At 43.4% G+C, this 24,778-nt stretch overlaps 2 protein-coding genes across 2 annotated transcripts; both read right to left on the reverse strand.

The window, feature by feature from the left end:
- Positions 1–571: 571 nt before the first annotated feature.
- LOC138666996 (zinc finger protein 665-like) lies at positions 572–23,895 on the reverse strand. The gene is made up of 7 exons (XM_069755209.1): positions 23,793–23,895; positions 21,601–21,750; positions 21,292–21,471; positions 21,086–21,209; positions 20,905–21,002; positions 16,031–16,121; positions 572–2,691 (listed from the first exon to the last, which is right to left on the reverse strand). Exons 2-7 carry the CDS (start codon positions 21,676–21,678, stop codon positions 770–772), a joined length of 2,493 nt encoding a protein of 830 aa, XP_069611310.1. The 5' UTR covers positions 21,679–21,750; positions 23,793–23,895; the 3' UTR covers positions 572–769.
- Positions 7,229–7,799, reverse strand: LOC138667047 (nucleoside diphosphate kinase B). Its single transcript, XM_069755302.1, has one exon. The coding sequence runs from the start codon at positions 7,770–7,772 to the stop codon at positions 7,305–7,307; it is 468 nt and encodes a 155-aa protein (XP_069611403.1). The 5' UTR covers positions 7,773–7,799; the 3' UTR covers positions 7,229–7,304.
- Positions 23,896–24,778: the final 883 nt, after the last annotated feature.

The following is a 24,778-nucleotide window of genomic DNA, read 5'->3' on the forward strand; positions in this document are numbered from 1 at the left end:
CATCCCAGGCTGGTAGAAGGGGGTGTTCGACGGTGCGGGGGCTCAGCCGACATTTTGTGAAAGCATGGAGCCCCCGCACTTGCATGGTTTCAGTGCAGTGGACTTAGGGAAAATGGCTGCCAGAGGCAGCGATTGCTCAGATCGATATCACGGGAGCCAAAACTTTGGTACCAAGAACTCAATCGGCCATTTTTCTGGAATCCGCCACATTGAAACTATGAAAGTGCGGGGGGGGGGGGGGGGTTAGGGTTGCTCTGGGCTTTCATAAATTGTTTGCGAAGCCACTGCTCTGCTGGGCACCACCCTGGGATTCAAAGCATCGCACCTCCAAACAACCCCAGCCCAGGGCCCACAGCATGAGGAGTTTGAAGGAGTTTTGAATTCATACTTTTGATTTGGCAGCTAAGAATTTTATGCGCACCCCTGGTCACATCAAACTATCAGGTCACCCTATAAATTGGATGAGACAACGGGTTATTGGATGATTACCTTAGCAACAGTCCTTATCATATACGGCGGCATTTCTATTGTCAATGTGAAATAGAATGGAAAAAAGCATCACTTGACAACCTTTTAAAGTAGCAGTTGTAATATAAATGTAAAATATATTATACACATTGTTCATATAATTAGTTTTTAATAATAGACAATGTAAATTGTGAATATTTTTTACAAATCATTTACTGCTCTAGTTTTCTCTTTCTTTTGGAGACTACTGTAACTTTTTTTTTAACATTTTGTCAATAAAACAATAAAAAAAAGAAAATTGCTACTTTCCTGTGTGAATTTTTAGATGTTTAAGAAGATTTGTTTTACGATTAAAACATTTCCCACAATTTGAACACGAAAATGGCTTCTCCCCTGTATGAGTTCTACGATGTCTATAAAGATCTGATTTATCGCAAAAACATTTCCCACACTCTGAACATGAAAATGGCTTTTCTCCTGTGTGAGTTCTCTGATGTTTGACAAGATCTGATTTCAACTTAAAATATTTTCCACATTCTGAACATGAAAATGGTTTCTCCCCTGTGTGAATCTTCTCATGTGTAACAAAATGTGATTTCTCTGCAAAACATTTCCCACATTCTGAACAAGAATATGGCTTCTCCCCTGTGTGATTTCTTTGATGTGTAACAAGTCTTGCATTAGTACTGAAACATTTTCCACATTCTGAACATGGAAATGGTTTCTGCCCTGTGTGAGTTAACTGATGTCTAACAAGACTATATTTCTCTGTAAAACTTTTTCCACAATCGAAACAGGAAAATGGCTTCTTTCCTGTATGAGTTCTTTGATGCTTAACAAGTTGGTGTTTCATTGTAAAACATTTCCCACATTCTGAACATGAATATGGCTTCTGTCCTATGTGAATTCTCTGATGCACAATTAAAACTGATTTTCGTTTAAAAAATTTCCCACATTCGGAGCATGAAAATACCTTGTTGCCTGCGTGACTTATTTGGTGTATACCAAGACTTGATTTATCTGTAAAACATTTCCCACATTCTGAGCAAGAAAATGGCTTATCCCTTGCTGAGTGAATTCTCTGATGTTTAACAAGTTCAGATTTCGTACAAAAACATTTCCCACATTCTGAACATAAAAATGGCTTCTCCCCTGTATGAATTCTCTGATGTCTAGCAAGATGTGCTTTCTGGCTAAAACATTTTCCACATTCTGAGCAAAAAAATGGCTTCTCTCCCGTGTGAATTCTCTGATACGTTATAAGTTTGGATTTTGTACTATAATGTTTCCCACATTCAGAACAAGAAAATGTTTTTTTTCCTGTGTGACATCTCTGATACCCAACAAAATGTGATTTCTCTGTAAAACATTTCCTGAATTCTGGACTAGAAAATGGCTTATCCTTTGGGTGGCTTCTCTGATGTTTAATAAGTATGGATTTCTCACTATAACATTTTCTACATTCTGAACATGAAAATGGCTTTACTCCTGTGTGAGTTCTCTGATGAGTAACAAGACAAGATCTTTGTGTAAAACATTTCCCACATTCTGAACATGAATATGGCTTCTTCCCTGTGTGAATTCTCTGATGTACAATTAAAACTGATTGTTGTTTAAACAATTTCCCACATTTAGTACATAAAAATGGCTTCTCTCCTGTATGTATTCTCTGATGAGTTACAAGTTTGGATTTCTCACTATAACGTTTCCCACATTCTGAACATGAAAATGGCTTATCCCCTGTGTGAATTCTCAGATGTGTAACAAGATTTGCTTTCCGATTAAAACATTTCCCACATTCTGAACAAGAAAATGGCATGTCCCCTGTGTGTATTATCTGATGTGTAACAAGACATGATTTGCTTGTAAAACATTTTCCACATTCTGAACACGAATATGGCTTCTTCCCTGTGTGACTCTTCTGATGTGTTACAAGCTTTGGTTTAGTATTGTAACATTTACCACATTCTAAACATGAAAATGGTTTCTCCCCCATTTCATGTTCAAGAGCCCTTCTGTGACTTTCATTTTGCACTTTTGTCTTTGATGAAGCAGAAAAAAGGACCTGTTGAAAAGGATCAGATGGCAGATTTTTTCTGAAAAGATCTTGAGGTGTATCTGGTATAATGACATGTTCTTCAAGAGTATCAGGTGTCACATCAGGATTATCTACTGAGAAATCTGAGAATATCAGACGTTCCTCTGAGCTCCTGGTACAGTCATCTGTCAAGAATAATAATAATAATAATAATTTTATTTATATAGCGCCAACATATTCCGCAGCGCTTTACAAATTATAGAGGGAATAAAAATTATTTTATTTTTTTCAGTAACATTGCATTGGAATTATTATTATTTTATTGTGCCTGGTCCTGTCCTGGATTGGTCAGCGCCTGCACACTATTCTCTTATTGGAGAACATATTCATCTTATGACCCCTTCCTGATTGGATTCCTGGTTACCTGGATGATGATAATGCTTAAACATGATTGAACCACTTTCCACGGCCCTTTTATCTGGTTCTGTGGAAATCTATCAGAATAAATAAGAAAGGGGTGGTCACGGTGGCAGCGACCCAGTCTGTGGCCCTGGGAATCCAAATTAAAGGGAATGTCTTTCAAAGGGATTAATAGAAATAAGAATGTTCGTGATGCCACCTGTGTATTCGGTCAGGGATGACCGACGCTGCTTAAAGCGGTCCACTGGAGTGTTGTTATGGCAGCAGGGATGGCATGGCTTCCCATAGGTGAAGCTGGAACACCAGGGCTCCTGGTGTATTTAGTAAGATAGTAAGATAGCGTGGTGCCAGAAATAATCAGAGGACACAAGGTTGCAGTCTCTTTACCTGTTTACTGGTGGTTACGGCCACAGTCCAGGGTACCGGTAACAGGTGTTGGTGAGGTCCGGTCAACCTGGAAGCAATTATGGATCCCTTTCTCAGGTGAGGTTAGTAAGCCTTCCTTCTCGCGCTTTGTGGCGCGTCCCTTGCTGCCTATGGCTCCACACAAGGTTCTCTCTTCGCTGTCTTAAGACAGTACCCTCATGGTAGGCAATGCGAGCCTTTTTACAGGGTCTCTATCATGACTCCGGGCTCTGTATGTTGCTGTACCTTCGGGTGTGGGTGTGGACAGATGACTTAGAATCTTCTGCCCTCCAGTTCTGCTATGGGTCATACAGTTCCACACAGCCTCGGGCTTCTGGTGCACGGTTCCTGTGTATCAGCAAGGAAGGAGCTCAGTGGCAGCTCTCTTCCCACTCCTTAATTCTCCTGTGCTTCTCCCCTCTGCCACTTTCTACAGATGCAACCAGTCTGCTTCTCCTCTCTGGCCTGGAAATGCAGCATCACACGGCTGCACGGCCCCAGCTCTCTGCTCACTCAGTCTGCTCCAGACTCCAACTCACTATCTGTCTGACCAACTCCAAACTGAAAACTAAAGCTCCTTTTCCAAGCCAGAATATATCTATATATCTAGGGAAGCTCCCCTGAAACCGGATTCAGAGCTCCCCCTTTTGGCCTGGAATCAGAGCATGTTGCATGTATTGAGCTACGTGTTAAAGGGATCTTCCTTGCTTCCAGGCATGGCATCAACCTCCCCGAAAGGAAGGCAACAAGACTGTAACAACCGGATTCTTGGGGTGAGAGATTGATTATATACATACATACATACACATACATACATACATACATATATATATACACATACATACATATATACACATACATACATATATACACATACATACACATATACACATACATACACATATACACATACATACACATATACACATACATACACATATACACATACATACACATACATACATATACATATATACACATACATACATATATACACATACATACATATATACACATACATACATACAGTGGGGCAAAAAAGTATTTAGTCAGTCAGCAATAGTGCAAGTTCCACCACTTAAAAAGATGAGAGGCGTCTGTAATTTACATCATAGGTAGACCTCAACTATGGGAGACAAACTGAGAAAAAAAAAATCCAGAAAATCACATTGTCTGATTTTTTAACAATTTATTTGCATATTATGGTGGAAAATAAGTATTTGGTCAGAAACAAAATTTCATCTCAATACTTTGTAATATATCCTTTGTTGGCAATGACAGAGGTCAAACATTTTCTGTAAGTCTTCACAAGGTTGCCACACACTGTTGTTGGTATGTTGGCCCATTCCTCCATGCAGATCTCCTCTAGAGCAGTGATGTTTTTGGCTTTTCGCTTGGCAACACGGACTTTCAACTCCCTCCAAAGGTTTTCTATAGGGTTGAGATCTGGAGACTGGCTAGGCCACTCCAGGACCTTGAAATGCTTCTTACGAAGCCACTCCTTCGTTGCCCTGGCGGTGTGCTTTGGATCAATGTCATGTTGAAAGACCCAGCCACGTTTCATCTTCAATGCCCTTGCTGATGGAAGGAGGTTTGCACTCAAAATCTCACGATACATGGCCCCATTCATTCGTTCATGTACCCGGATCAGTCGTCCTGGCCCCTTTGCACAGAAACAGCCCCAAAGCATGATGTTTCCACCACCATGCTTTACAGTAGGTATGGTGTTTGATGGATGCAACTCAGTATTCTTTTTCCTCCAAACACGACAAGTTGTGTTTCTACCAAACAGTTCCAGTTTGGTTTCATCAGACCATAGGACATTCTCCCAAAACTCCTCTGGATCATCCAAATGCTCTCTAGCAAACTTCAGACAGGCCCGGACATGTACTGGCTTAAGCAGTGGGACACGTCTGGCACTGCAGGATCTGAGTCCATGGTGGCGTAGTGCGTTACTTATGGTAGGCCTTGTTACATTGGTCCCAGCTCTCTGCAGTTCATTCACTAGGTCCCCCCGCGTGGTTCTGGGATTTTTGCTCACCGTTCTTGTGATCATTCTGACCCCACGGGGTGGGATTTTGCGTGGAGCCCCAGATCGAGGGAGATTATCAGTGGTCTTGTATGTCTTCCATTTTCTAATTATTGCTCCCACTGTTGATTTCTTCACTCCAAGCTGGTTGGCTACTGCAGATTCAGTCTTCCCAGCCTGGTGCAGGGCTACAATTTTGTTTCTGTTGTCCTTTGACAGCTCTTTGGTCTTCACCATAGTGGAGTTTGGAGTCAGACTGTTTGAGGGTGTGCATGGGTGTCTTTTTATACTGATAACAAGTTTAAACAGGTGCCATTACTACAGGTAATGAGTGGAGGAAAGAGGATACTCTTAAAGAAGAAGTTACAGGTCTGTGAGAGCCAGAAATCTTGATTGTTTGTTTCTGACCAAATACTTATTTTCCACCATAATATGCAAATAAAATGTTAAAAAAACAGACAATGTGATTTTCTGGATTTTTTTTTCTCAGTTTGTCTCCCATAGTTGAGGTCTACCTATGATGCCAACCCCCGCTGCCAGGTAGGACAAAGCATAGTGTCGCTCTAGGACCATATAGGCACATTTCTGTTATTGTGTTTTAATGATTAGAGTGTTTTAGTAGTATATATTAATAAAGGTTATTTTTTATGAATCCTGTTTTTCTTTGGTTTTTTTCATAGTTGAGGTCTACCTATGATGTAAATTACAGACGCCTCTCATCTTTTTAAGTGGTGGAACTTGCACTATTGCTGACCGACTAAATACTTTTTTGCCCCACTGTATATACACATACATACATATATACACATACATATATACATACATACATATATACATACACATACATATATACACATACATATATACATACATACATACATATATATACACACACATTATATATACATATATATATATATACACATATATATATATATACACACACATTATATATATATATACACACATTATATATATATATATATATATATATATATATATATATATATATATATATATATATATATATATATATATATATATACACACACACACACATTATATATATATATATATATATATATATATATATATATATATATATATATACACACACACACAAGATTCAAAGAAGCTTTATTGGCAGGACCAAATACACATCAGTTTTGCCAAAGCAAGTGTATAGAGGCAATAGGGTTAGGGACTGAGGGGATGTTGGGTAGGAGCTGTGGGGGGAGGTGGATGGGGCAGATCCAGGTTGGGGGCTATAGTCCATGGTATAGGGGAGGTGGATGGGGCAGATCCAGGTTGGGGGCTATAGTCCATGGCATAGGGGAGGTGCATGGGGCAGGTTCAGGTTGGGGGCTATAGTCCATGGCATCATAGTTCTCTTTCTCGCAGTCTATGACATTCGCTCACATACCGCGCTGCTATCTCCACCGCTCTCTCTTCTTCTCCCAGCAAGATATATGTTTTCTCTTCCTCCTTCATGGTGATGAAGTCTGGGAAGAGATGTGAGAGTCTCCTGAAGTGAGTGTCCCTCACTGCTGAGTATTTGGAGCAGTGTAGCAGGAAGTGGGTTTCGTCCTCTATGGCCTCCTGATCACAGTGTTGGCACAGTCTTTCCTCCCTGGGCTTGTAGCTCTGCCTGTGTCGGCCACATTCGATGGCCAGACTGTGGGCACTGAGTCTATATCGGCTCAGGATCTGGCGGTCTCTGGGGTCCGGGAGTTTCTCCAGATATGGGGCCAGTCTGTAGTCTCTCTGTAGGCTCCGGTACATGGTCAGTTTCTGTGAGCTGATGATATCATTCTTCCAGTCACTGACATACCTCTCCTGGCCTTCATCTGCCATCTTCCTAATTCCGGCTTTTGTCAGGTTGTTGTGTAATACTTGTATTGCAGAGCAGTAACAGAACACGGTGTGGCGGTGGACGGAGCACGCTCAGTTCTCGTACACCCACTTGTAGGCACAGTTGTCGTAATCCACCAGCTCCTCTGGCTTAAACCACAAGGCGACTTCCTTCTTGGCACTCTCCACGGAGTCACTGCCATGGATGATGTTCCTGCCAACCTGGATGGCGTAGTCTCCCCTGATGGTGCCAGGCTTGGAGTCGGCAGGGTTGGTCTCTCCCAGCATGACACGGCCGGTCTTTACCACATTTAGCCCTTCCCAGACCATGGCGACCACGGGCCCGGAGTGCATGTACTCCACCAGGCCGTTGTAGAAGGGGCGATCCTTCAGGTCGATGTAGTGCTCCTGCAGAAGCGGTATGGAAGCCCGCTGCATCTTCATGGCCACCAGACGGAAGCCTTTCTGCTCGAAGCGCTTGACGATGTCGCCGACCAGGCCGCGCTGGACGCCATCGGGCTTGATGGCGATGAAGGTCTGCTCCTTGTTGCTGGCCGCCATCTTTCACCAGAGGAGACAGGACACGAAAAACACACACTCTATAGGCACAGACACACACAGTATACATATTATATATATATATATATATATATATATATATATATATATATATATATATATATATATATATATATATATATATATATATATATATATATATATATATATATATATATATATATATATATATATACACACACACATGCATACATACACATACATACATACGGCCCCGGACAAAAATTAAGAGACCACCACATAAAAACCCTGTCATGAGCAGCCCAATCTCCAGACCTGAACCCCATTGAAAACCTCTGGAATATAATCAAGAGGATGATGATGGTCACAAGCCATCAAGGAAGAACTGCTTAAATTTTTGCGCCAGAAGCAGTGTGAAAGACTGGTGGAAAAGCATGCCAAGACACATGAAAGCTGTGATTAAAAATCATGGTTATTCCACAAAACATTGATTTCTGAACTCTGAGTTAAAACATTAGTGTTGTTTCTAAATGATTATGAACTTGTTTTCTTTGACCATCTCTCCTTTTCAGAAAAAGAAATACAAAATGTATTGCTTGGAAATTCGGAGGCATGTTGTCAGAAGTTTATAGAATAAATGAACAATTTACATTTTACCCAAAAATATACCTATAAAGAGAAAAATCAGACAAACTGAACATTTTGCAGTGGTCTCTTAATTTTTCCCAGAGCTGTATCAGTGGGGAAAAAAAAGTATTTAGTCAGCCACCAATTGTGCAAGTTCTCCCACTTAAAAAGATGAGAGGCCTGCAACTGACATCATAGGTAGACCACAACTATGAAAGTCAAAATGAGAAAACAAATCCAGAAAATCACCTTGTCTGATTTAGCAAGATTTATTTTGCAAATTATGGTGGAAAATAAGTATTTGGTCACCTAAAAACATGCAAGATTTCTATCTCTCACAGACCTGTAACTTCTTAAAGAGGCTCCTCTGTCCTCCACCGATTGCCTGTAGTAATGGCATCTGTTTGAACTCATTATCAGTATAAAAGACACCTGTCTACAACCTCAAACAGTCACACTCCAAAGACCAACGAGATGTCGAAGGACACCAGAAACAAAAATTGAAGCCCTGCACCATGGGAAGACTGAATCTGCAACAGGCAAGCAGCTTGGTGTAATGAAATCAACTGTGGGAACAATAATAAGAAAATGGAAGACATACAAGACCACAGATAACCTCCCTCGATCTGGGGCTCCACGCAAGATCTCACCCCGGGGTCAAAATGATCACAAAAACGGTGAGCAAAAATCCCAGAACAACATGGGGGACCTATTGAATGACCTGCACAGAGCCAGGACCCCCATAAACAAAGGCTACCATCAGTAACACACTACGCTGCCAGGGACTCAGATCCTGCAGTGCCAGGCGTGTCCCCCTGCTTAAGCCAGTACATGTCTGGGCCCGTCTGAAGTTTGCTAGAAAGCATTTGGATTATCCAGAAAAGTATTGGGATAATGTCATATGGACTAATGAAACCAAAGTAAAACTGTTTGGTAGAAACAAAACTCATTGTGTTTGAAGGAGACAGAATGCTGAGCAGAATCCAAGGAACACCATACCTACTGTGAAGCATGGGGGTGGCAACATCATGCTTTGGGGCTGTTTCTCTGCAAAGGGACCAGGACGACTGATCCGTGTACATGAAAGAATGAATGGGGCCATGTATCGTGAGATATTGAGTGCAAACCTCCTTCCATCAGCAAGGGCATTGAAGATGAAATGTGGATGGGTCTTTCAGCATAATAAAGATCCCAAGCACACCGCCAGGGCAACAAAGGAGTGGCTTTGTAAGAATCATATGAAGGTCCTGGAGTGGCCTAGCCAGTCTCCAGATCTCAACCCCATAGAAACCTTTGGAGGGATGTTGCCCAGCAACAGGTCCCAAATATCACTGCACTAGAGGAGATCTACATGGAGGAATGGGCCAACATATCACCAACAGTGTGTGCCAACCTTTTGAAGACTTACAGAAAACGTTTGACCTCTGCCATTGCCAACAAAGGATATATAACAAAAAATTGAGGTGAACTTTTGTTAATGACCAAATACTCATTTTTCACCATAATTTGCAAAATAAATCTTGCCAAATCAGACAAGGTGATTTTCTGGATTTGTTTTCTCATTTTGACTCTCAGGCCAGGGTCACACTTGCGAGTGCAAGCTCCATAGAAATACATGCAGCCGCACACTCTGGTCCCGAGTGCCAGAGGCAGTGCCAGGTATTGATGCGAGTTTGTTGCATTGCACTTGCAAGTGTGACACCGGCCTTATAATTGTGGTCTACCTATGATGTCAATTACAGGCCTCTCTCGTCTTTTTAAGGCTAGTTTCACACTAGCGTTTTGAGGAGCTGCGGACTTCCTCTTTGAAGCCCCGCCCTTGGCCGCACATCCGCCGCTAGCTCCGCCTACTTCTGCAGGCTGCCTGCGTACCTATCTTTAACATTAGGTATGCAGGTCGTGCGGCTGTATGCGGATGCTTCCGCATGCGTCATTTTGACGATGCGGAGAAAAAAAGAAATTGCAACCAGCTGCGTCCTATGCTGGTCGCCGCATCGTCAAAACGACGCATGCGGAAGCATCCGCATACAGCCGCACGACCTGTTTACCTAATGTTAAAGATAATAAAAAATGGAACAGCACAAATCCTCTACTTATCTTCGGGTACAAGGCCCCAGACAGCCCGTCCACTGGTTGTCTCTAGTCCATAGAATTAAAAAAAACAGGCAGCAATCCATATTCTTTTAGTGATATGCAGGATTTATTCAGACCCACATGTCTGTGCACAGACATGTGGGTCTGAATAAATCCTGCATATCACTAAAAGAGTATGGAGTGCTGCCTGTTTTTTTTTAATGTTAAAGATAGGTATGCAGGCCGCATGCAGAAGTAGGCGGAGCTAACAGCAGAGAAGCGGCCAAGGGCGGGGCTTCACGGAGGAAGTCCGCAGCCCTCCGCAGCTCCTCAAAACGCTAATGTGAAACCAGCCTAAGTGGGAGAACTTGCAGAATTGGTGGCTTACTAAAAAATACTTTTTCCCCCCACTGTATTTATGTATTATATATATGTATTTATTAATAATAATAATCTTTATTTTAATATAGCGCTAACATATTCCGCAGCGCTTTACAGTTTGCACACATTATCATCACTGTCCCCGATTGAGCTCACAATCTAGAATTCCTATCAGTATGTCTTTGGCATGTGGGAGGAAACCGGAGTGCCCGGAGGAAACCCACGCAAACACGGAGAGAACATAAAAACTCTTTGCAGATGTTGTCCTGGGTGGGATTAGAACCCAGGACCCCAGCGCTGCAAGGCTGTAGTGCTAACCACTGCGCCACCGTGCTGCCCCATATATTATATATATTGTGAGGCTGTGGCCTCTGATACAGCTAGGGGGCGCTGTTTGTTCTCCCCAGAATGTGCATGCAGACGGATGAAGTCCATAGGTGTGCATGAGAGTCATGGATTTCTGGTCCGGGTTTTCCATGTGGCTGAAGGCCACAGGTTTGTGTGTGTTTAAAAGCCCTGCAGTAAGGGGTATGGGTGTGTCAGGCCGTGTCAGGTGTCTGGTGTCTGGCCAGGTGCACGTCAGTGTCAGTCTGGAGTGTGCTGGTCTGCAGAGTGAATGGAGGCCAGCAGAGCCAGCACCCAGGGCAGCTGAATAGTCTGGCACCCGCAGCGTACACAGAGATGCAAGTCGTCCATGGTTCTGGTCTCGGATGTGGACAGTCCTGTGCCCGGAGGTGGATATCCTGTGCCCGTAGGAGTCGGATGTGGATAGTCCTGTGCCTGAAAGAGGACTAGCATGTGCAACGAATGCAAACAGGTGGCTATGGTGCCCGGCTGCTATCCGGAGGATATCCTGAACTGTGTACGACTGTGTGAGTAATGAGTCTGTAAGAGACTGTGATACAGCGATGCAGGACACCCACGAGAACTAGTCAGAGGAGGGCTGGCTTGAGTAGTGTCTGCAACATATGAGGCTGTGTGTACGGAGACGTATAGAGACTGTGAGATGGCGTGCGGTCGCCCAGGGAAACTGGACAAGGGAAGTCTGGCCTGTTTAGGGACTGCAAATCTAAAGCGATGTGATATTGATTACTTTGAACTGGTGTAAACTGATCACTGAAGTTATATGCATTTATGTGAAGTGGACTTTAATGCTGTGAAGAAACACATTAAAAGAGACTTTTGTGTTTGAGTTTATGGGTCACTGCTTCTTCACTGCGTATGATGCTACTACAGCTTTACTATATTTTTTTTTTTTTCTGTGTTAAATGTGATGCAATTTTTTTAGCACTCTGCTTTGCTCTTTGCATACTGTATATGTGGAGTAATGAAATGATGCCTATTGTGCATTGTCACTTAATATGTTTTGGGGGGGTTTATCACATAATTGCCAGCTGGGAAGTCTTGTGGGTGAGGTTTAGAGTGCGGATTGGTGTTTTCTTCATTAGCTATGTTATTTAAACCTGTTATGCTGCATAATTTTGTATGCTTGAAAAAGACGTACTGTATGACGGGTTGAAACGTTGCACTTTATGGCAGAATAATGATGTTCTGATTTTTCATCACCTACTATTTTACGCTATCTACCATTTCTTGATCTAAAAACTTTCTTTTAATGACATCAAATTCAGATTTTATTTTCTTTATAAAATATTATTATTATTATTTCTATAGCACCATTGATTCCATGGTGTTGTACATGAGAAGGGGTTGCATATAAAACACAGATATAATTGAGTAAACATACTAACAATAAGACTAGTATGGAGGGAAGAGTACCCTGCCCTTGTGGGCTTACATTCTACAGGATGATGGGGAAGGAGAAAGTAGGTTGGAGGGGTTCAGTAGCTCTGGTGGTGTTGAGAAGGGAGCGGGGTCATTGCAGGCTGTAAGCTTTTTCTGAGGCAATTTGGTGAGGAACTAATAAGTGTGAAAGAGAGAAGGAGGTCATGGGAGGACCACAGATTACGTGATGGAAGATAACGGGAGATTAGTTCAGAGATATACGGAAGAGAAAGGTTATGGATGGCTTTGTAGATCAGTGTTAGTAGTTTGAACTGGATATGCTGGGGAATTGGGAGCCAGTGAAGAGATTTGGAGAGGGAGGAAGCGGAGGAGTAGAGAGCAGAGAGATGAACTAGTCGGGCAGCAGAGTTAAGGACGGACTGGAGGTGTGCGAGAGTTTTAGCAGGGAGGCCACGGAGGAGGACGTTACAGTAGTCAAGGCAGGAGATGATGAAGGCATGCACAAGCATTTTAGTGGGTTGAGGAAAGGATGGATTCTGGAAATATTTTTGAGCTGGAGACAATAGGAGGTGGTGAGAGTGTTGTGTTGGTTTGCCGATTTCTAGTGCATAAAGAATTTAGAAAAACAATGTGTAATTGAAATGAAGCAAGAAAAGATGCCAGCTCAACTGCTCTATATTCCAGATTAATCTCACGGGCTCTGGTTCTGCTACTCGCACCCCTCTTCCACCTGTCAACTTAATCTGTGTATTATTCACAGAATACTATACTCATCTTCTTTCACTGCTGCAGTTGTACAACACACTCTGTTAAGCATTTGTTGATTGCTTTAGGGCTTTCTCTTTCTATCTCTTTTGCCAAGCTGTGAGCACTGATGTCCTCTTACTATCCAAAACTACTGTAAAATGGATGCAGCATTCCTTGCCTCAGCTTTTTTAAAGGTTCTGATATACTTTCCGGATATGTTAAGCTACACTATTTAATGTGATAGCTGCAAAGCATCATGGAGAAGCCATTCAAAAGGTCATGGGAGCCTTCTATGGCAGATGCATTCATCTGCTAATTGAAAAATGGCGATTCGTATATTTCAAAATTGTTCGAATTTGCCTGGACAAGAGTTATCTAAAATTTGACACTAATTTGATTAGCATCAAAGTAACTTGCTAATCTTTACTTTATTTGGGCCTACTATTGGCTCAAGATATTGCATGCAAAAGAAGGCAGTTCCTGCACGGATCCACAACGCAAATCTGGAGCTGCGCAAGGAGTAAAGCAAGTCTACAATTTGCAAACGTCTGTCACTATTTTTGACATGGTCATCTGCATCAAGCCTTAAACTCCATCCCTACAGCAGCAGGATGTCTGAATGCCTTCCATGAAATTTCAAACAGATTTTCCCCTGAGATATTCCCCTGAGATATTGTGCCTGTCTACGTTTACCTTATCGTACAGAAATGTGCAAGCTATTGTGTCTGTAAGAGGCACATTTCTATACCATTCTCATGTATAAAGACATAAACCCCAAACAGAGTGCTCAACGAGCAGCACTTCAGAATGTGTAGCAATTATTTTTGGTCATTCTTGTATAATTTTGTGATTGATCCATTTTTACTCTATCAGTTTTAGCAATCCGTGTGTTGTTAGTTTTGGAAAAAATATCTATTTTCAAAGCTTTTCATATCAACTGCTGAGTGAAAAACAAACAATACTCAGATGACAAAAGATCTCAGGTGAAGACACAAAAGGCATGTTGGGGTCCTTCTGGGTTCGGATAGGTGTCCATTTTTAGAATGGAAAACAAAGTTGTGCATAATGTGCCTATTTTATAGTTGTACAAACTGATATGAGTAATAAAATTCAATCATTTTAGTCACAGCATTTATTGATCACCATAAATATTGTCCTCACTGTATTGTACCGTTATTAAAAATTACCCAAAGTATGTCATGTGTATTGTAATTGTTTTGCATCTTTATCTTATAATGTACTGGCATATAGAGATATCTGTACAAGTATGTAAAGTATTGAGGTTTTTAGGCTGAGAAAATTCTCTTGTACAAAGAAGTGAAGCCTATGGCTGGTAATGTTTCTTCTTACATATCTGAGGTCACCGACACGAGGATGCTTCATGATATGTGTAGAGACATCCATTGTGCACAGTGACCTGTGATGGACAGGACTGTGAGAAAATAGATCTCTCCCCTACAGCAGCTCAGAGACGTGTTGTGGATGCAGCGGAGAAACATTTGTACAAAATAAAAAAAAGAGTGAAGCACTGAAAAAAGTTGCAAACTTTTTGCGCAACGTTTTGGTATTTTCACACCAATATATATACTAGATTCCTTGATAGGGTGTTGATTAAGGGAACTAGTCTGATTGCCGTATGTGGAGTCGGGAAGGAATTTTTTTCCCCAATGTGGAGCTTACTCTTTGCCACATGGGTTTTTTTTGCCTTCCTCTGGATCAACATGTTAGGGCATGTTAGGTTAGGCTATGGGTTGAACTAGATGGACTTATAGTCTTCCTTCAACCTTAATAACTATGTTACTATGTCTAGTCTAAGTCAGCTCCGCCAAAGTGGGTGGAGCATGAACGGGGGTTGGCAGTGCTCGCCAAATTCATAAAAATTTATGCCATGCTAGTAAAATAATTTATGCCCATCAGAAATGTTTCTTTAGTCCATCCCTGACTTGGTTAACATTTCTGGCGAGACGCACAGAGGCATGTACCGCTGAGTAAAAGTGGTGTGCATGTCTTAATTTAATATTACATGGTCCATCGCTCCTTCATTAAGACTGGAGTGCCACTCTTAAAGTCTTAAAGAGGTTGTTCAAGATTTTTTTTTTTTTTTTTTTTTTTTTTTTTACTATGGGCCTAAAAACTAAACAGGCAGGCAATTACTAACAGAGACAATTACCTTCCTGTTCTGCTGGTGCTGGCTCAGAGTGGTCGGGGAAACAAATGCTTCACGTCAGCAGAGGAGCTCATCTTCCAGGCTGCTCTGTCGACAAGGCATCACTTCCGACATCATACTGACTGATAGTTTAACTGTGGGAAGCCTGTGGAAGCCGACTGTCAATCAACAAGATGTTGGAATTCACACCCTGTTAAAAGAGCCGATTAGAATCTCTGCTCTGTCAATGTGACATCAGCAGAAGCCGCTGAATCACCAGCAAGAACAATTAGTGACCGCTCTGTGCCGGCAGAGATGAGCAGCGGACACTACAGGCAGGTAGTTAGCAAATAACTGCGTGATAATTCTTAGCACAATGTAAAAATATAGTCACTCCATTAATAGATATAGATAACCCCATTAATGGATCAACCCCTAAATCCACAGCAAAAGTTCCATGTGAACAAACTGTAAATAAATAACATCATCTAATGTTATTCTACAAGCCAGTGACTGAATACAACCTGTGACTTCTCGGCATTTAGTGGTCACTACTCACCTGTACGGTTATCTGTAGGAATCTCCTCTTTACACCACTCATCACCCCTCACATATGTCTCTGTAGTATTAATATGGGGAAGATCTTTACCCTGAAACAAATATTATAAGAGTCACAGATGAAGATGTTTGAGAAGATCCAGGCAACATCTAATGGCTATGATCAGCTTTTTCCTGTCATCTCCGTCAGATATAAAACATACACTGAATGGCCACATTACTAGAGACACCCATCTAGTAACACATTGGGTCTTCAGAACCTCAGCAATTAATAGTGTCACGGATTCCAGTAGGTCCTGAGATTGTTCCCCAGGAATACTGGCCCATGCCAACAGGAAAGGTTCTTGCAGTTGCCGCAGGAGAGTTACAGAGGGTAAAGCCCTGCAGCTGGGTAGGAGAGTTACAGAGGGTCAGCCCTGCAGCTGGGCGGGGGAGAGATACAGAGGGTCAGCCCTGCAGCTGGGCAGGGGAGAGTTACAGAGGGTCAGCCCTGCAGCTGGGCAGAGTTACAGAGGGTCAGCCCTGCAGCTGGGCAAGGGAGAAATACAGAGGGTCAGTCCTGCAGCTGGGCAGGAGAGAGTTACAGAGGGTCAGCCCTGCGGCTGGGCAAAGGAGAGTTACAGACGGTCAGCCCTGCAGCTGGGCAGGGGAGACATACAGAGGGTCAGCCCTGCAGCTGGGCAGAGGAGAGATACAGAGAGTCAGCCCTGCAGCTGGGCAGGAGAGAGTTACAGAGGGTCAGCCCTGCAGCTAAGCAGGGGAGAGTTACAGAGGGTCAGCCCTGCAGCTCGGCAGGGGAGAGTTACAGGGTGACAGCGCTGCAGCTGGGCAGGGGAGGGTTACAGAGGGTCAGACCTGGAGCTTTGCAGGGGAGAGTTACAGAGGTTCAGACCTGCAGCTGGGCAGGGGAGAGTTACAGAGGGTCAGGCCTGTAGCTGTACAGGGAAGAGTAGCAGCCAGCTCACTCACAGAGCTCATTTAAAAATCGACAAACTTTTATTGGGTTATCCTTTAAAAATTGAAGATTACAAGCGGACATCTCAGATGACACAGCAATAACAGGGATGGTGTGTAATAAGGCCATATGTGTTTCGAGCAACACGGCTCTTGAACGTTTGAAATCTTCAATTTTTAAAGGATAACCCAATAAAAGTTTGGTGATTTTTAAATTAGCCCTGTGAGTGAGCTGGATCCACTTTCCTATTGCTTTGGACACTGTGCAGCAGTGATTATACAGTGCTCCTTCTTGTTCCTGGAATTATGTCTCAGGGGTGAGCCAAAATTTTCTAATTTTTTTGTTTACAGGGAAGAGTTACCGAGGGTCACCCTGCAGCTGGGGGGGAGTTTTGGGAGATGTTTCTAGATGATTTAATATTTAGTGTAAATTGTACTGCATACATAATAAACTAATTCTACTGCCCGTTTCCTATGGAAGTGCTGGCACTATACTTAATGGGGGGAGTCTCAGAAAGCCTACTATGACTTAGGCTAAGTTCACACTTGCGTTGTGCAGTCCGTTCAACACATCCGTTAAACGGACTTAACTAGCGCAAATGCCGACGTTTGCACAGCGCTAGCACAGATGGAGCATCTGCTAGCTCCATCTGCGCTAGCAGTGACGGACCCGGAAACGCTGCAGCCCGCGTCTCGGGTCCGTCACTCAATGACGGCACATCGCTAGCGCACACCCATTGTGGGTGTGCGCTAGCGATGCGTCCGCCATTGAAAGTAATGGCGGCGTTAACGGACTACGTTACACCGCGGTATGCCGCGGTGTAACGTAGTCCGTTAAACAGGTCACACTAACGCAGTGTGAACGCAGCCTTAGGCTTATAAGACAACAAAGAATATGAGTTTGGTGACCCTCTCGAGGGCCACACTTCCTCTCCAGCTGTTCCCTGGGAAGAGAGTTGGCGACCGCTGCATCCATAGGGATGCTAAACACTATCCAGTGGCCAGAGTAGACATTGAAACGACTCAAGGTACGGAATCCCATGAGGTCGGTGTGGTCCAGGACTTATTGTACCCCATTATCATAGTTCGGGATTTTTGTTTGTTTTGGGACTTGTGGGGCAAGGAGGCAGGGCTTGGTTGCTCGGATAAGAGAAGGGTATTTCCTAGGCCTAGAGCATACATAGAGGCCATGGAGGTTGAGTGCATTACTTAATAGTTTTCTTTGAAACAATTGTACCTGTTAATTCCAGGTCTTTCTGTAGCTCTGCACAGGTGGTCCTTGGTTCTTGAACAACTCTTCTGATAATTCATTTCACTCCTCTGTGTGAAATTTTGTGGGGATCACCTGGTAGTGGCCGGTTTATGGTGTAATGATGCTCTTTCAATCAGCTGAACCAGCTGATATAATTTTTTAAGTGGCAGGTTTGCTTTCTAGTTACTGATAGATTTCAACGGATGTCATGACTTTCCATGACTTTCTGCACCTTTCTTCATGTGTTCAATACTTTTTCCTTGTGTCATTTCTCATTATTACACATAACAATATATGGACATCTATGGTTATAGATCTTTGCCTGTGTGCATTGGATGAGTGGTTACAAACATCTGGTGAGAATTTCATGTCAATAGCACCTCTAGAAATATACTTGCTTAGAAAATTAGTGACGTGTTCTATCAGCAAAATCCAGTTTATTTTCATAACCTGGGCAGAACCAAAAAAGAAACCATTAAAAAATAACCTTTATTAAATATCTCAAAATGTAATGAACAAGTGTTCAGACAAGCCTGTTAAAACAGGAATTACAGAGCCAGTTAGTTAGCTCCCTGTGATACTAATATTTTTTTTACTTTTTTGCTTAGATCCTCATACCCTGTAATTCCTGTTTTAACGGGCTTTTCTGAACACTTGTTCATTACATTTTTAGATATATTTCATTAAAGGTTATTTTTTACGTTTGTGTTTCTATTTTGGTTCACTTTTGATATTTGACCCCATTTAAGACATTTATTTTTGTGGTTTTCCTCATAACATGGATTGCAATCTTCTTTGTCTATACGATACATCTGGGGTCTGTGTCATGACAGTAAATGACGGTGAAGGGAAACATCTACAGAAGATAGCAACACATCTTTAGGAATATGTTTAACTTCTTCCTGGGTCGTAATAAGACACCTCGGTACATGGGACCCTTACATTGGTAGCAATATATGAAAACATGACACGGGTCGTGTAGACAACGCATGGGTCAAGGTCCTTCTACCAGAGAGTAAACAGCTGCCATGAAGGAACAAACTTGCAAACTTGATTAGTCCCAAAATGAGCAATAAAAAACATACAGTACTTCACACCATAAGGGTATGTGTCCACGTGCAGGAAACGCTGCGTGTCTGACGCTGCATAGAGCCGCAGCGTCAGACACGCAGCGTCCAGATGTTACAGCATAGTGGAGGGGATTTAATGAAATCCCGTCTCCACTATGCGTGGTAACACGCACGCGGCGGCCCTGCGACTCCGGACATGCTGCGCGTCTTTTCAGATCGCAGCATGTCCGTATATCTTGCGTCGCCGCAAGATATAGCACAGGGCCCTATGGTGGGGAGCGATGATGCCGGATGTGTGCTGTGAACACATCCGGCATCATCGCGTCCCAGAAAGGGGGCGGGGCTTACCGCAGAGCGGCTAAGCCGCTCCGGCGATACCGCCGGCCATCCTGAAAGTGGACACATACCCTTACTCCACCAGACTGAATTATTGACCCCTGATAAAAAAGTTCCATGGATTCATCATGCTCCTTGTGCCAAATTCTGACCTTCCCATCAATCAAGATTCATCTGAACAGACAATGACTTCCATTGCTCAGTAACATCATATTTGCTCTCTTTTTCCTTTCTGTAGGTTGGCAATGACCCTGGAACTGGTCACTGCTGCTATCACCCATCTGTACGAAGAAATAATGGCTACATTCAGAAACATTAGTTGAACATTGGATGTCAGAATTCCGTTGTCTTCCTGTGGATCAAAAACTAGTGCTGCTATTGTTGACTTTGTTAAATTGTGCTGAAATTCCACTTTTTTCCATTGGAAGCAATTAATGTATTTCTGCAATCGCACTCTATGGACTATGGATGATAATGAAACTGTGAAAGTCATCTTGTTTCCTGTTTGGGCCTACTTAAAGCCACATGAAACATCAACTCATTGCTTGAGTATTGTGTCTAGCAACAGTCTAGTTCTAGTCTCTAGCTCCTGAATTGTCTTACCATCAGATTCCTGCTTTTCCACCAGTATCGTAACACTAGCGCAGTATTCATCTGGAATGTGTATAACATGTTCCCAGAACTATTGTTCACATTTTCCTTGATACAAGGCTAACATCCATGGGATCCAACATCACTGGATATTTCTCATTGATGACACCAATCTCAGTATATTCTTCACTATTACATGAGGTTGGCAATTTTTACATACTGGTCCTGGCTAATCTAGCACCCATGACAGTGTTCAAAGTCATTTAGATTGCTCAATCTTGCCATCCTGAAATCTGATCCCCCCCGATTTTTGCTGCACTCCAGTCATGTGTCTAATAAGAGTCAGATGGGAGTGTGGAAGGGTCTCTAATACAGTGGACAATCAGTGTAAAGGAAGAATCAGACAATCATAAAACACAGAAGGGGATCACGTCGCAATACTAAAGAGGCTCTCCCTACCCGAATGTGCAAGCGGCACAGAAATACATGCTGTTATGCTCGGATCAGGAGAGCTGCCAACCAGTAACAGTATTGAGATAGCGATGCCCGTCTAAGTTATAAGGCCGTATAACTCTTTTCTTATAATGATGGATAAAGCAAGAATGAACACCAGACCTTAAAAGCAATCTACCCATTACAGGAGACATTTCATGACACCTTCTCTCCATCTACCTGATAAACCTGAAGAACCTTGGGATCTTCATGTTTACAGTCCTGTGGAAGAAGATGACGGGGACATCTCTCTGGTGTTGTCCTCTTACTGGATAGAACTGGAGGAAACACATATAGGGACTGAATTCATTATTTACATACAGATAATTATAGGCCGTGTGTATTTAGTCTTGTCTATTACCTGGTGATGTGAGGGGCTGGGAAACCTCCATCATGACGTCCTTGTACAGATCTATGTGTCCTTCTAAATACTCCCACTCCTCCATGGAGAAATAGATGGTGACATCCTGACACCTTATAGGAACCTGACACATACAATGATACCGTCATCCCCCGGTCCCTCCATAGCGTTACTGTATAATGTCCCAGCATTCCCAGCAGTGTCACCTCTCCAGTCAGCAGCTCAATCAACTTGTACGGGAGTTCTAGGATCTTCTGGAGATTGATGTCCTCATATATCAGGGGGTGAGGTGGAGGCCCCGTGATTGGGCTCAGTGGTCTTCCCCATCCCTCAGACACAGGGTCCTGACAGCGCTCACTAGAGGTCTTCTTCACTACTGTGTAATCCTGGTTATGGAGAGACACATTAATAAATCTCACTACAGACATTTCCAGAGTCCGCACCTCTCCAGTTCTGTCCATCTGTTATTCCCATAGATAAGAATGATGTAATGTGACATCATCAGAATCTCTCACCTCTCCAGTAAGCCGGAAGAGGATCTCTAGGGTGAGATATAATATCCTCTCCGCCATCTTGTCCCTGTCCCTATCCATCCTTGTAGTGTCAGTCAGGAAAATTCTCTTATATAGAAGATCTCCACTGAGAGGATCCGATATTGTAGGGACCTGAATGGGGAGAAAATGACGATGTAACATCATAAAGATCCCATGTAAGAAATCTCTGGAGCTGTTACTGGCATCACATGATCACTAAATCCAGTTATGGCCCCGTCCTGCCCCCGGTATAACAAAATCTAATTATAGTCACATTGGGCACCCATGGTCAAAATGACTGGTATTGTGAACAGCTAAGAAAATTAAAGATGAAAGAATCTCTAAAAAGGCTGATTTAAAGATGACACATTCCCTTCATATTTTAGGCAAAAATAATAATAATAAAAAATATATATATATTTTAAACATTACAAAAAGTAAAATGGGCTGATGCAAAAGTTAGGGCACCATCCTGCTTTTGCACCCCCTTTTGAAAGCATCACAGCTTGTAATTGCTTTTTGTAACCAGCCAAGAGTCTTTCTTGAGGGATTAACATCTATTCTTTCTTGGAAAATTCTACCAGTTCTGTGAGGTCATCTATTGCGGATATTGATGCGTGTTTAGGCTCATTATCCATGTGTAGAAGCAATCCTCTTTTCAACTTCAATTTTTTTTTTTTTTAACACACGGTGTTATACTAACATCAAGAATTTGTTGAAATTTCATTCCCTCTATCCCTGAAATGTTCCCCGTGCCACTGGATGCAACACAATTCCAAAGCATGATTGATCCATCTCCATGCTTAACCCCTTCATGACATGCACCGTATATATATCATGCAGTGGAAGCTGCACTTCAGCAAACCACCTGATATATTCGGCGTTATGACTACGCAATCAAATGCAGGTGTCAGCTCTATATGAGCTAGCACTGACCGAGGGCGTTTAACCCCTTTGATGCCACTGTCAATAGTGACTGTGACATCAAGGGGCATTGCAGAGGGAGGGAGCCCCTCTCTGCTTCCATCGGTACTAAGCGTTTGAAATCGTGTTGTGCCAATGGTCTCATTGGTAACCCTGAACCGAAAAATGTAACCGGAGTCCCTGCTCCCCATTAACGCTCACTAGTGAAGACTTTTCCCTTCAGCTCTAATATGTGGAGCCAGCTGTACCCTAATGTGCAGAGTCCCGGTGCCCCCCAGGACTGTTCCTGTCCCCTCTATCACACAGTCCCTGCTCTCCCATTATCGCTCACCAGTGCAGACTTCTCCCTTCAGCTCTTACATGTGGAGCCGGCTGTACCCTAATGTGCAGAGTCCCGGTGCCCCCCAGTACTGAGTCCTGTCCCCTCTATCACACAGTCCCTGCTCCCCTATTACCGCTCACCAGTGCAGACTTCTCCCTTCAGCTTTTACATGTGGAGCCGGCTGTACCCTAATGTGCAGAGTCCCGGTGCCCCCCAGGACTGAGTCCTGTCCCCTCTATCACACAGTCCCTGCTCTCCCATTACCGCTCACCAGTGCAGACTTCTCCCTTCAGCTCTTACATGTGGGGCCGGCTGTACCCTAATGTGCAGAGTCCCGGTGCCCCCCCAGGACTGAGTCCTGTCCCTTCTACCACACAGTCCCCGCTCCCCCATTACCGCTCACCAGTGCAGACTTCTCCCTTCAGCTCTTACATGTGGAGCCGGCTGTACCCTAATGTGCAGAGTCCCGGTGCCCCCCAGGACTGAGTCCTGTCCCCTCTATCACACAGTCCCTGCTCCCCCATTACCGCTCACCAGTGCAGACTTCTTCCTTCAGCTCTTACATGTGGAGCCGGCTGTACCCTAATGTGCAGAGTCCCGGTGCCCCCCAGGACTGAGTCCTGTCCCGTCTATCACACAGTCCCTGCTCCCCCATTACCGCTCACCAGTGCAGACTTCTCCCTTCAGCTCTTACATGTGGAGCCGGCTGTACCCTAATGTGCAGAGTCCCGGTGCCCCCCCAGAACTGAGTCCTGTCCCCTCTATCACACAGTCCCTGCTCCCCCATTACCGCTCACCAGTGCAGACTTCTCCCCTCAGCTCTTACATGTGGAGCCGGCTGTACCCTAATGTGCAGAGTCCCGGTGCCCCCCCAGGACTGAGTCCTGTCCCCTCTATCACACAGTCCCTGCCCCCCATTACCGCTCACCAGTGCAGACTTCTCCCTTCAGTTCTTACATGTCGCTGTTTCAGAAAACCATTCACTTCCTACAAGTGCCCACCCTGCTCCTCCCCCATTTGACTGATCACATGACTGTGACATCATCACAGGTCCTTGAAGCAGAACTTCAGAATAGAGAGAGAGAAACTCTGCTCAGCTCTGGGTAAATGTTTCTTCCCCTCTAGCGCCCCTTGTGGCCACAGACATTTCCCACATGTTTCCCCGGCAGGAGGAGAGGTCGGAGAGGGCATGAGGGCAGTGAGGGGCATTCAGCAGACCCCCAAGACTGCAGGGCATGGACCCAAATCCAGGACTGTCCGCTGTATCCGGGACGGTTGGGACCTATGGAGATATTTGTGTTCATCATTCACAGTCGGAGCAGATAGAACTTTCTCATGTTCCAGAATCTTCTCTATACGACATCTGGCTTTCTGTGTCTGTAAGGCCGTGTTCACACATTTCAGAAATAAGGTTTTCTTTTCTAAAGGATCCGCACAAAACTGGGACGAACTCAAAAGAATGAAAAAAAGGAATAAATAAAAAGAATGAGCATAATAACTTATAGATCCAAAATAATAGAGAAGTAGGCTATGTGCACATGTTGCGGATTTGCCTGCGGATTTTTCCGCACTGAATCTGCACCTCTTGGCAGAAAAAGCAGGTGCATTTTTGATGCGTTTTTTGCACTGTTTTTATGTGAATTTGTATGTGTTTTGAAAGCTTAATAAAAATCTTTTATTGAACAAAAAATAAAGATTTGTGATGTAATTTCTTGTCCAACCTCCTATTTTACATTTGTCCAGCCCCCTGGGAGGCAGAAACAAGAGATACAGCGACTCAGCAGCACAGCCCTTACTGAGAGAGATTGTTGCTTAGGCATCCCCTATGGGTGGAGATGCCTTAAGTACCTGAGGCCTCTTGGCAATTGGCTGGGGACACCTTAGGAAGGTGCACATTGTCTCTATAAGAACCAG

The sequence above is a fragment of the Ranitomeya imitator genome, chromosome 2 (assembly GCF_032444005.1).
Source record: "Ranitomeya imitator isolate aRanImi1 chromosome 2, aRanImi1.pri, whole genome shotgun sequence".
In the NCBI taxonomy this organism is placed as follows: Eukaryota; Metazoa; Chordata; class Amphibia; order Anura; family Dendrobatidae; genus Ranitomeya; species Ranitomeya imitator.

What these genes read in the sequence shown, in the direction of transcription:
- LOC138667047 (XM_069755302.1), bottom strand. Translation starts at nt 7,772, where the DNA reads ATGGCGGCCAGCAACAAGGAGCAGACCTTCATCGCCATCAAGCCCGAT.
- LOC138666996 (XM_069755209.1), bottom strand. Translation starts at nt 21,678, where the DNA reads ATGGATAGGGACAGGGACAAGATGGCGGAGAGGATATTATATCTCACC. An exon ending in AGGTTCTTCAGGTTTATCAG is followed by an intron (nt 16,122 to 20,904) that starts GTAGATGGAGAG and finishes TATTTGTTTCAG; the next exon opens with GGTAAAGATCTTCCCCATAT. An exon ending in TCCTACAGATAACCGTACAG is followed by an intron (nt 2,692 to 16,030) that starts GTGAGTAGTGAC and finishes TATTCTTGACAG; the next exon opens with ATGACTGTACCAGGAGCTCA.